Raw genomic sequence first — 12,039 nt, 5'->3', positions numbered from 1 at the left:
CTTTGTGGTTTTGATTTATGTTTTCCTAATGATTAGTGATCTGAGAATCTTTTCATATGTTTTTTAGCCATTTGTATAGTTTTCTTGGAGAATAGTTCACTCAAGTTCTTTGCCCATTTAATAATCAGATTATTATTGTTTTTTTCTTGAGTTGTATGATTTTAAACAATTCTGGATATTAACCTTTCATCAGATATGTGATTTCTCTCATTTCTTAAGTTGTCTTTTTACCCTGTTGATTGTGTCCTGTGATGCACAAAAATTTCCAGATTGGATGTAGTCCAGTATATCTAGTTTTACTTAGATGTCGGTGCCCTTTTTGTCTCAAATCTAAGAAAACATTATCATGCAACTTTTCCTCTAGTTTTTCATCTAAGAATTTATAGTGTTAGGTCTAGGATTAGGTCTTTGGTCCATTTTGAATGAATGTTCGTATATGATATGAGGTAAGGGTCTAACTTTATTTTTTGCATTTGGATATTCAGTTTTTTTTAACACCATTTGTTGAAAAGACTGTCCTTTCCTCAATAAATAGTCTTGGCACCTTTGTTGAAAATTATTTAACTATATATACCTGAGTTTATTTCTGGGCTCTATTCTGCCACATTGAGCTATGTGTGTATTTTTATGCTGTTTTAATTACTGCAGCTTTATATTAGTGTTTTTATCCTCACCTGAGGACATGCTTTCATTCCTTTTAGAGACAGAGGAAGGGAGAGGGAGAGAAACATTGATATGAGAGAGCAGCATTGATCAATTGCCTCCCATACATATCCTGACTGGGTACTGAACCCACAGTCTGGATAAGTGCCCTGCATGGAGATTGAACCCGCAACCTTTTGGTTCACAGGACAACACTGCAACCAACTGAGTCACACCAGCCAGGGCTGTGTAACTTTTCGAAATCAAGAAGTATGACTCTTCCGGCTTCCAACTTTGGGGTTTTTTTTTAAGTATTTTTTGAGTAGTCAATGTCTTTTGAGATTTTATATGAACTTGGAGATATATTTTTCTATTTCTGCAAATAAAAAACCACATTATTGGGATTTTGATTAAATCTATAGATTTCTTTGTATAATATTGACATCTTAACTATATTAAGTCTTCCAATTCATGAATATAGTATATCTTGCCATTTATTTGTGTTTTCTGTAATTTTTTAACCACCATTTTATATTTTTCATAATAGAAATCTTTCATCTTCTTGGTTAATTCCTCAATATTTTATTCTTTTTGTTAGTACGTAGATGAAATCATTTTCCTAATTTCCTTTTTGAATTGCATTGTTAGTGTATAGAAATGCAACTGATTTTTGCACGTTTGTATCCTGACGCTTTGCTGAATTCATTTATTAGTTCAAAAGGATTTTTCTTGTGTGTGTGTATGTGCAGAATATTTGCACTTTTTGTAAAAAAGATCATATTGTCTGCAAACATATAATTTTACTTCTTTCTTTTTAATTTGAATGTGTTTTGTTTTCTCTTACTTAAATGCTCTGACTCAGACTTCCAGTTACTCTGCGGGATAGAGTTGGCAAAAGTGAGCATCCTTAATTTGTTTCTGACCTTAAAGGAAGAGCTTTCAGTCTTTTACCACTGAATATGATGTTATTTATGAGCTTTGCATATATGGCTTTGATTATGTTGAGGTAGCTTTCATCAATTCCTAATTTCTTGAGTGTTTCTTTCATGAAAGGTTACTGAATTTAGTCCAGTGCTTTTCCTGTATTAATTGAGATGATCATGTGGTTTTTCTGTCATTCTCTTAATATGGTTTATTATATTGATTAATTTTTATATGTTGAACCATCCATGTATTCCATGCTGATAGCTTTTTTAAAAAGTTTATTTTTTAATTTTTACCTTTGACAGCTGGAAAAAGTCCTGCAGCAAGGAGACATTGGAGAGTGTGCAGAACCATATATGATTTTCAAAGAAGCAGATGCAACCAAGGTATAGAATGTAATGCTTCTCATTTCACCGACTTTTGTATTCATTGTTAGTCACTTCCATTTCCCTCAAATATGCAAATCCAACCCTAAATAACCCCTAATCGCCGAAACTATAATTTAGGAGACTACTATATAAAGCATATTAAAGAATTTAACTAATTCATTTTTTCTGTTGACCTACTTGATTTCTTTATTTCTTTATTTGTTTTGTCATCTAGCTTGTGTCATGTACAATGTTGTTCCTTAAAATCTCCCTCACCATATACTAATTGATTCTTTAAAGTATTTTTTTGTAGAGAAGTTAATTCAGTTTAATTCCTAAATAATTAAATTTTTCTTATATTTACAGAATAATGATATTGATGGAACTTTACTAGCAAAACAAATATCCTAGGTTTATGTCTAGCTGTGGGGGTGAGTGGAGGTGGAAGAGGGTAAAGGGGGGATAAACGGTAATGGAAAAATATATAATTAAAAACAGAATATGGTAAAAATAGAAAGTATAACCTCTGTTTTACCATCAAGCGACTAACTTCTAAAATTTCGATAAATTTCTAAAGCAAAAATAATTGTTCAACAGTAGGTACCAAATTCTAGATACCTTGAGTTAGCTGTAGGAATAACAATTGATCTTGGGTCTTTGAACACGTGATTTAATACTTGAAACATCCAGGGAAGGTATGCTTGAGGAATACTTAACAAACCAGGAAATGTTTTGCTTTCTATTTTTCTGAGATGCAGAACAAGAACTGAGTCTTTTCTGCTATTATAGGTAGATCTGAGCACATGATAATTTTCTCTGACCCCTAATTGTCTGGTTGAAAGCAGAGTTAGAGTAGTCTGGCTTTCCCAGGTTGTCATTTTACAAATTAAATTTGCTCTGTTATGTGGAGCTCTTAGGTATAATAGCAGCTTATTCCACACTTCTCTTACAAATTTACAGAAGCTGATAGAATTAAATATACTTGATCTGTAGGCTCTTAAAGCAAGAACCTATTTTTAAGGTATAATAGATGTAGCAATAAAGTACTGCCATTTAGCTATCCTTCCATCTTTCCCAGCCCTGACATTAAGGCAGGACACTGTCATTAGAGTATGCCTCACGAACAGACATACTGTATGGAAAGAATACGTGATTTATTTGGTGTAGGTTTTCACTCTTGGACCCTTGGTTGGCTATTGCAGGCCAGCTTAGTGTTTGTTTCAGGAATAACCTCAAAGTTGTCAGCCTCAGGATGTCTTTCAGATAGGCATGTCCTGTTTGGATCATTAGTCTTCTTGCAGGATTTAGTCCTCTTAATACATTTTTTTCCTTACTTATTTTTTATTTTTATTTTTTAAGTTCTCACCTGAGGATATTTCCAATGATTTTAGAGAAAAAGGGAGAGAGAGGGAGAGAGTGAGAGAGGGAGCGGGAGCGGGGATGGGGAGAGAGAGAAAGAGAAAAAGAGTCTTTGAAAGGTAAACATTGTTTTTCCATCTCTGCTGATAATTCTGATTGATTGATTGATTGATTGATTTTTTTAGAGAGGGGAAGGGAGGGACAAAGAGAGGGGAGAGAAACATTGATGTTAGAGAGAAACATTGACCAAACCTGCAAATCCTGCGAATCGAACTGGTGCCCTTTTGCTTTGTGGGATGGGGCCAAACCAACTGAGCCACACCAGTCAGGACAAGAATTGAGGATTCTCAATCTGTCTCTTTGTTTATTATAAAATAGCCTTTAATTCATTTCTTTTGAGCATAATCATATAATGTATAAAGTTTTGTTTTGCAGAATAAGGAAAAATTGGAAAAGCTGAAAAGTCAAGCTGAACAGTTTTGCCAAAGACTTGGAAAATATCGTATGCCTTTTGCTTGGACCGCGATCCATTTAATGAATATTGTTAGCAGTGCTGGGAGTTTGGAAAGAGATTCTACAGAGGTAGAAATAAACACTGGAGGTAAGAGACTTTTATAAACAATATTTCTAAATGTATAATTTTTTCTTTATTCTTACATAAACTTGTTCTATTTGTAGACTTTGCAATGTGATGAGGCATAAAAAGAGTTTTCTTTTTTTTGTCTTTTTAAAAACTTTAACTGCTGTATTGAGTTGTAATTCACATAGCATAGAGTTCACCTATTTAAAGTGTATAATTCAATGTTTATACACTTTATTCATAAGACATCTTTCTTGTGATGCCTCTGTCTGCTTTTGGTATCAGGGAAATACTGATGTCATAGAAAGAGTTGTGAATTGTTTCTTATTTTGTAGGCTTGGTATTAATTCTACTTTAAAATTTAGAAGAATTCATTAGTGAAGCTGTCGTGGCTTTTTTTTTCAAGATTTTATTTATTTATTTTTAGACAGAAGGGAAGGGAGGGAGAAAGAGGGTGAGAAACTTCAATGTGTGGTTGCCTCTCGCGCTCCCCCTGCAGGGGACCTGGCCCGCTTGCCAGGCATGTGCCCTGACTGGGAATTGAACTGGTGACCCTTTGGCCGGTGCTCAATCCACTGAGCCACACCAGCCAGGGCAGTTGTTCTTTTCTTTATGGTAAGTGTTTTTATTACTAATTAGATCTCTTTATTTGTTTAAGCTCTATTTATATTTTCTCTTTCATCATGAGTCATTTGCAGTACTATGTACCTTTCTAGAAATTTGTTCATTTCATCTAAATTATCTAATTGTTATATAACCATTAACCTACAGGTATTCACAGTGTTGAAATTTCTTTTTCTTTTTAAGGTTTGTAGTGGTATCCCTCTTTCATTCCTGATTTTAGTAATTTGAATCTTTTCTATTTTTTTCTTCATCAGTTTAGCAAAAGTTTTAAAAATTTAATCTTTTTGAAGAAACCAGATTTTTATTTTATTGATTTTTTCCTGTTTTTATTTCATTTATTTCCACTCAGCCATTATCTTTTTTATTTTGTATGTTTTCTAATGCTTGCTTTGAGTTTAGTTTTCTCTTCTTTTTTTAGTTTTTTAAGATGCAAAATTAAGTTACTGATTTGTGATCTTTTAAAGAAATAGGCATTTATATATATAAATTTCCCTCTGAGCATTGCTTTAATGATATTCTATATGTTTTGGTATGTTTTGCTTTCATAAATCTTAAGTATTTTCTAACTTCCCTTGATTTTTCCTCTTTGACCCCTTCGTTATTCAAGAGTATGCTGTTTAAATTCTACCTGTTTCTGAATTTCCCAAATGTTTTGCTGTTATTGACTTATAATTTAATTCTGCTGTTCTTTGAGAACATATTTTATATGATCTCAGCCCTTTTGAATGTATTGCCTTTGTTTTATGGCTAGTGCAGGCATACCTTGGAGACGTTTCAGGCTCCATTCCAGACTACTGCAGTAAAGCAAGTAACCCAAAAAAGCAAGTCACTCAAATTATTTGGTTTCCCATGCATGTAAAAGTTAGTCGTTTAAGTATGAAATAGCATTATGTCTAAAAAAAAATGTACATAACTTAATTAAAAATACTTTCTTGCTAAAAAATGCTAACCAGCATGTGAGCCTTCAGTGCACTGTAATCTTTTTGCTGGTGGAGGGTCTTGCTCAGTGTCGATGGCTGCTGATGGATCAGGGTGCGAGTTGCTGATGGTTGAGGTGTCTGAAGTTTGTAGCATCAATTGACTCTTCCTTTTACAAATGATTTCTTTATAGCTTATGATGCTGTTTGATAGCATTTTACCTACAGGAGAACTTCTTTCAAAATTGGAGTCATTCTCTCAAATCCTGCTGCTGCTTTATTTACCCAGATTTTCTAATATTTTAAATCCTTTGTTGTCATTTCAACAGTCTTCACAGCATCTTCATCAGGAGTAGATTCCATGTCCAGAAACACTCTCTTTGCTCATCCATAAGAAGCAACTCCTCATCTATTAAAGTTTTATCATGAGATTGCAACAATTCAGTCACATCTGCAGGTTCCACTTCTAATTCTAGTTCTCTTGCTATTTCACCTGCAGTTACTTCCTCCACTGAAGTTTTCAACCCCTAAGTCATCCATGAGAGTTGGAATCAACTTTTTCCAAACTCCTGTTAATGTTGATATTTTGAACTCTTCTAACGAATCACAAATATTCTTAATGAAATCTAGAATGGCTAATTATATCCAGAAAGTTTTCAATTTACTTGTCTGGATCCATTGGAGGAATCACTAACTATGGCAGCTAAATCTTTATGAAATGTATTTTTTAATTTAAATTATATTTTATTGATTATGTTATTACAGTTGTCCAATTTTTTCCCTGTTGCCCCCTTCCACCCAGAACCTACCACTCCCTCAGGAAATCCCCACATCGTAGTCCCTGTCCACGGCTCATGCATATATGTTCTTTAGCCACTCTAATCCCTATGCTGTACTTTACATCTCTATGGCTATTCTGTAACAACCAATTTGTACTTCTGAATCCCTTCACCCTTTTACCCCATCCTCCAACCCCCACCCCCCCCATCTGGCAACCATCAATAGGGTCTCGGTATCTATGAATATTTGTTTTGCTTGTCATTTGTTTTTTAGATTTGATTATTGATATACATATATTTATTGCCATTTTATTGTTCATATTTTTATCTTCTTCTTCTTAAAGAACACCCTTAAACATTTCATATAATACTGGTTTGGTGGTGATGAACTTCTTTAGCTTTTTCTTGTCTGGGAAGCTCTTTATCTGTCCTTTGATTCTAAATGATAGCTTTGTTGTGTAGAGTAATCTTAGTTGTAGGTCCTTACCTTTCATCACTTTGAATATTTTTTGCATCCCTTCTTGCCTGCAAAGTTTCTTTTGAGAAATCAGCTGACTGTCTAATGGGAGCTACCTTGTAGGCAATTAACTTCTTTTCTCTTACTGCTTTTAAGATTCTCTCTTTGTCATTAACCTTTGTCATTTTAATTATGGTGTGTATTGGTGTGGGCCTCTTTAGGTTCATCTTGTTTGGAGTTCTCTGCACTTCCTGGACTTGTATGTCTGTTTCCTTCATCGAGTTAAGGAAGTTTTCTGTCATTATTTTTTCAAATAAGTTTTCAATTTCTTGCTCTTTCTCTTCTCCTTTTGGCACCCCAATGATGTGAATGTTGGTACACTTGAAGTTGTCCCAGAGGCTCCTTACACTATCCTCATTTTTTTGGATTCTTTTTTCTTGTTGTTCTGATTGTGTATTTTTTGCTTCCATGTATTTCAAATTGCTGATTTGATTCTTGGCTTCATCCACCCTACTATTGATTCCTTGTAAATTATTCTTCATTTTAGTTAGTATATTCTTCATTTCTGATTGGTTCTTTTTTATGGTTTCCATGTTCTTTTTTGTGCTGTTGAAGTTGTCTCCGAGTTCTTCTACTCTTTCCCTAAGTTCTTTGAGCATCCTTATAACCAGTGTTTTGAACTCTGCATCTGATAGATGGCTTGTCTCCATTTTGTTTAGTTCTTTTTCTGGAGTTCTATTCTGTTCTTTCATTTGGGCCATGTTTCTTTGTCTTCTCATTTTGGCAGCCTCCCTGTGTTTGTTTCTATGTATTAAGTAGATCTGCTATGACTCCCTGGCTTGGAAGAGTGGCCTAATGCAGTAAGTGTCCTGTAGGGTCCAGTGCCACAGCCTCCTTTATCACCCAAGCTGGGTACTCGAGGTGTGCTCACTTTGTGGACTATGTATACCCTCCTCTTCTAGTTTAGTGTGGATTGCTGTTGGCAGGTCAAAATGAGGGATTTACCTAGGCCAATCAGCTGCAAGAACTGGCTGTGACCACTGACCACTAACTTCTGACCACCATAGAGGATCAGCTGTGCAGGAGCAGGACTTATTTCAACAGAGTTATGGTGCTCATTGAGTCACCCCCTTGAGTGTGTCACTTGTGCAGGTGGTTGGGTGATGATGCTCCAACATGGTCTGTAGCTGTCCATTGGGTATGTAGACTCTGCGGCCTCCCTAGAGTTGTAAGCCAAGGTCAGCCACAACCTGTGTTCTGTCTGGGGTCACCTGGCATCAGGTAGAAGCCATCTGCTGTTGGCTGCTATTTGTGTTGGGCTTAGAGGTGCCCAAGAGAGGCCAAGCTATAAACCAAGGCCAGCTGCTGCTAGTGCCAGATCTGGGGCCATTTAGCAATAAGTACAGGGCACACTGATGCCAGATGCTGCTTGTTTGAGAGAATTTAGGAAAATCTGAAGTAAGAGCCAAGACAAGCCATTCATATGGAAAAGCCACTGGAAACAGCATGGGAGGGCCCAAAATTTGGGTGGGAAGGAGCCTCAGGGTATCACCAGGAAAGTACAAACATTGTGAGCCAGGTTGATGGAGTCTTGGATATGATGCCAGCCTGCCTACTCTGTGGGGAAGGGCTCAGGAAGGGAACAGTGCCCTCAGTTAGCACTTCTGTCTGGGAGAAAGGTGTCCCCCAGCTCTCACCCTAATGCCAGACACTTTAGTTCTTCCCCGTATGCCTCTGCTATCCATAAAGCCACTGACCTGGCATTAGATCTCAGAGGGAGTAAGTCCGAGTAAGTCAGTGTCTGGGCCCTTTAAGAGGAACTGCCTGGGACTCTAGAAGTTTCTGTCTTCCACATCCTCAGTCTCCACTGGTTTTCACAGCCAGAAGTTATGGGGACTTATCGTCCTGGCACTGGAGTCCTAGGCTAGGGTGGGGACTGTTGTGGGGCTGGAACCCCTCGCTCCTGAGATAATCCCTCTCAATTTTTATCTGCCTCCTGTGGGTGTGGGGCCAGCTGTTCCACATCTCTGCCCTAATACCAGTCTCTATGTGGTTTCTTCTTCAGTTCTGTAGTTTAGGACTTCCATTCAGCTTCATTTCTGGCAGTTCTGAATAATGGTTGTTCTGTGGTTTGTTGTAAATTTGATGTGGTTGTGGGAGGAGGCGGGCTGTGTTTACCCACGTTACCATCCTGAATGAAAGTCCCCAAAATGTACTTCTTAAATAATAACACTTGAAGGCTGAAATTACTCCTTGATCCATGGGCTACAGAATGCATGTTGTGTTAGCATGTGTGAAAATAACATTAATGCTGTTGTACATCATTAGAACTCTTGGGTGGTGACTAGGGGCATTGTCAATGAGCAGTAGTATTTTCAAAGGAATCTTTTTTTCTGACCAGTAAGTCTTAACAGTGGGCTTAAAAAATTCAGTAAATCATGTTGTAGAGAGATGTTCTATCATTCGGCCTTCATTTTTCCATTTATAGAGCACAGACTGAGTAGATTTCACATAATGATTATGGGCCCTAGGATTTTGGGAATGGTAAATGAGCATTGGCTTCAACTTAAAATCACTGGCTGCATTAGCGTCCAACAGGAAAGTCAGCTTTTGAAGCAGGCATGTTCTCCTCTCTAGCTGTAAAAGTCCTAGATAGCATCTTCTAAAATAAGGCTATTTGGTCTGTATTGAAAACTTATTTAGTGAAGCTACCTACATTAATTATCTTACCTAGATCTTCTGGATAAGTTGCTGCAACTTCTACATCAGCACTTGCTGCCTCATCTTGCACTTTTATGTTATGGAGATGGCTTCTTTCCTTAAACCATTGTGGCCAATTTTATCTTTTATTCAGACCACTGAAACTTTCTCCATATCAACAAAAGGCTGTTTCATTTTCTTATCTTTTGTGTATTCACTGGAGTAACACTTTTAATTTCCTTCAAGAACTTTTCCTTTGCATTTACAACTTGGCCAACTCTTTGGCACAAGAGGCTTAGCTGTCAACATATCTTGGCTTTTGACATGCCTTCCTCACAAAGCTTAATCATTTCTCGCTTTTGATTTAAATTGAGAGACATGTGACTCTTCCTTTCACTTGAACATTTAGAGGCCATTGTAGGGTTATTATTTGGCCAACTTCAGTATTGTTGTGTCTCAGGGAATTGGAAGCCTGAGGAGAGAGAGATAGGGAAACAACCCATTGGGGGAGCAGTCAGAACACACATTGACTAAGTTTGCTGTCTTATATGCACGTAGTTTGTGGTGCCCCAAAACAGAATAGTAACACCAGACATCACTGATGACAGATCACCATAACAAATTTAATAACAATGAGAACACTTGAAGTATTGTGAGAATTACCAAAATGTGACACAGAGACAAACTGAGCAAATGCTTTTGAAAAATGGTGCCAATAGACTTGCTTAATGCAGGGTTGCCAAAAATCTTCGATAGGTGAAAAATGCAGTATCTGCATAGCACGGTGAAGCAAAGTACAATAAAATGAGGTATACTTGTATATATCAGAAAAATGTGTATTCTACCTTTTCTTAGTGAAGTATTTTATAGATGTCTGTTAGGTCTAGTTTGTTTTATAGTTTAAGTCTAATGTTTTCTTGTTGATCTTCAACATAATTCTGTTGGGTTTGAGTAGTAGGTTTATTTTGGAAAAACTTTGAATGGATGAAAGTGATCTTAAAATTCTGTTTTAAGTGCTAAGAGTGAGGGACCATATATAGTGACTAAAATGTTTATTGTGTTTATTACTTCCTAGAAAATACATAGTTTCTCTACAGCTGTTCTTCATAGCTCATCATTGGTCATATGCATAATCTTCGTGTGGGTAACTCTTTTAGATTGGAGAATTTAAAAAAGAGAATCACAATTTAGGTGCAATGTTTGTTTACTAATCTCTCGAGAAGTCAAATTCTTCTATCATAATTAATATGCTAAGTGGTTAATTTTCAACCTCAATGAATTTTTCCCTGTGTTTGGAAATTTGCTTTAAAACATATTTTAAATATTAGAAAAGTGAAAATCTTACCTTTTTTTCCTTGGTAGAACGAAAAGGGTCTTGGTCAGAGAGGAGGAATTCCAGTATTGTTGGCAGACGATCACTTGAAAGGACAACAAGTGGAGATGATGCTTGTAACTTGACCAGCTTTCGACCTGCTACCCTTACAGTGACGAATTTTTTTAAGCAGGTATTGTTCTGTCATGTAGGAATTCTAGGGGGCTATTTGTCTAAATTTCTTTTGGTTTTAGAAAAGTCATGGTTATATATGCACATGTAGTACATGGACATATAATGATTGTGATTTCAAGAAATTAAAAAAAATAAGAATAAACTTATAAAAATAAAAAGTAAGTTATACCTGTTGTTTTATCATTATATTAAATGTTGACATCAATTAATCATGCATCAGAATCAATCCACATTTACATTCCATTTCTTAATTATAGTATTTTAACTTTTCTTAAACATTGATAGTTCATGGACTTTCTTAGAGTGATTGTGTGGTTATATCTGTCCTCCCAACCCAACCCTCCTAACCTTTCCCACCCATGGTCCATGGAATAGAACTTGCAGGTCATAGTGACGCATCTCTGTGCTAGCATGCCCTTGCTATTTTTACAGGTGAATTTATAAGTCCAGGAAGTTCTTAAAGATATTTTATTCTTTGCAAGTATGTTTGCTACACTTCAAATCATGAGTCAACTCAGTCTTTTTTAAATGCTGGTTATGGTCCTTTAATGGTATGAAAATTTAGTGTATAACACCCAGCTTAAAAAAAAACACACACACACACACAGTAGAATAGGAATACAAGTATAATAGTGCTTCAATGAGCTTTATTCCCTCTAATTTTTGGTGAGTGTATGTAAAATAAATTTTATACTGTGAACCAAGATCAGAAAATGTTGAAAATCTTTATGTTGAGTAACCAGATGACCAGACCATAGAAGAATGGAAAAGCATTTGGATTAGCATGACAGACTGGAGAAGTGCCACGCATGTGGTTTGGAGCAAACTAAAGGAAAATTCTAAACACTGTCTCAAGATTCTTCCTTTTGAGATATTATTCTAAATAAAGGGAAGAAATCCTCTCTGCTGACACCTTGTAACTTGAGAGGGCAGAATTTTAGGGCAGGACATGCCATAAATTGACAGATAGCAATCCACTTGAGGCCCCTTTCACAGTTCTATAGCAATAGCATTCATAGGCAGCTGCTCTCAGAGACTGAAATGGAAAATAAAGCAGGTAAGAAGTGTCTGAAGTCGTAAGGGTCGTAAGTCTCTTTATTATTGATTGTAGTACAAGAAAGAATCTAGAAAACGCCACAGTGTTACTTAGATGAGGTGATAGCCAAGTAAAGCTATGGAAAC

The 12,039-nt window shown here is 36.2% G+C and overlaps 1 protein-coding gene across 9 annotated transcripts in view; it reads left to right on the top strand.

Moving 5' to 3' along the window:
* The window catches only part of DOCK7 (dedicator of cytokinesis 7), a 209,406-nt gene that overhangs the window by 51,639 nt on the left and 145,728 nt on the right, over positions 1–12,039 (top strand). For all 9 annotated transcript variants that reach the window (XM_053921491.2, XM_053921489.2, XM_053921496.1 and 6 more), the window contains exons 10-12: positions 1,872–1,952; positions 3,729–3,894; positions 10,713–10,855. In XM_053921491.2, coding sequence (XP_053777466.1) covers positions 1,872–1,952; positions 3,729–3,894; positions 10,713–10,855 — 390 coding nt within the window. The remainder of the gene's footprint in view (positions 1–1,871; positions 1,953–3,728; positions 3,895–10,712; positions 10,856–12,039) is intronic.

This window comes from Desmodus rotundus, chromosome 3 (assembly GCF_022682495.2).
Source record: "Desmodus rotundus isolate HL8 chromosome 3, HLdesRot8A.1, whole genome shotgun sequence".
NCBI lineage: Eukaryota > Metazoa > Chordata > Mammalia > Chiroptera > Phyllostomidae > Desmodus > Desmodus rotundus.
This window is presented reverse-complemented; position numbering and strand designations above follow the sequence as displayed.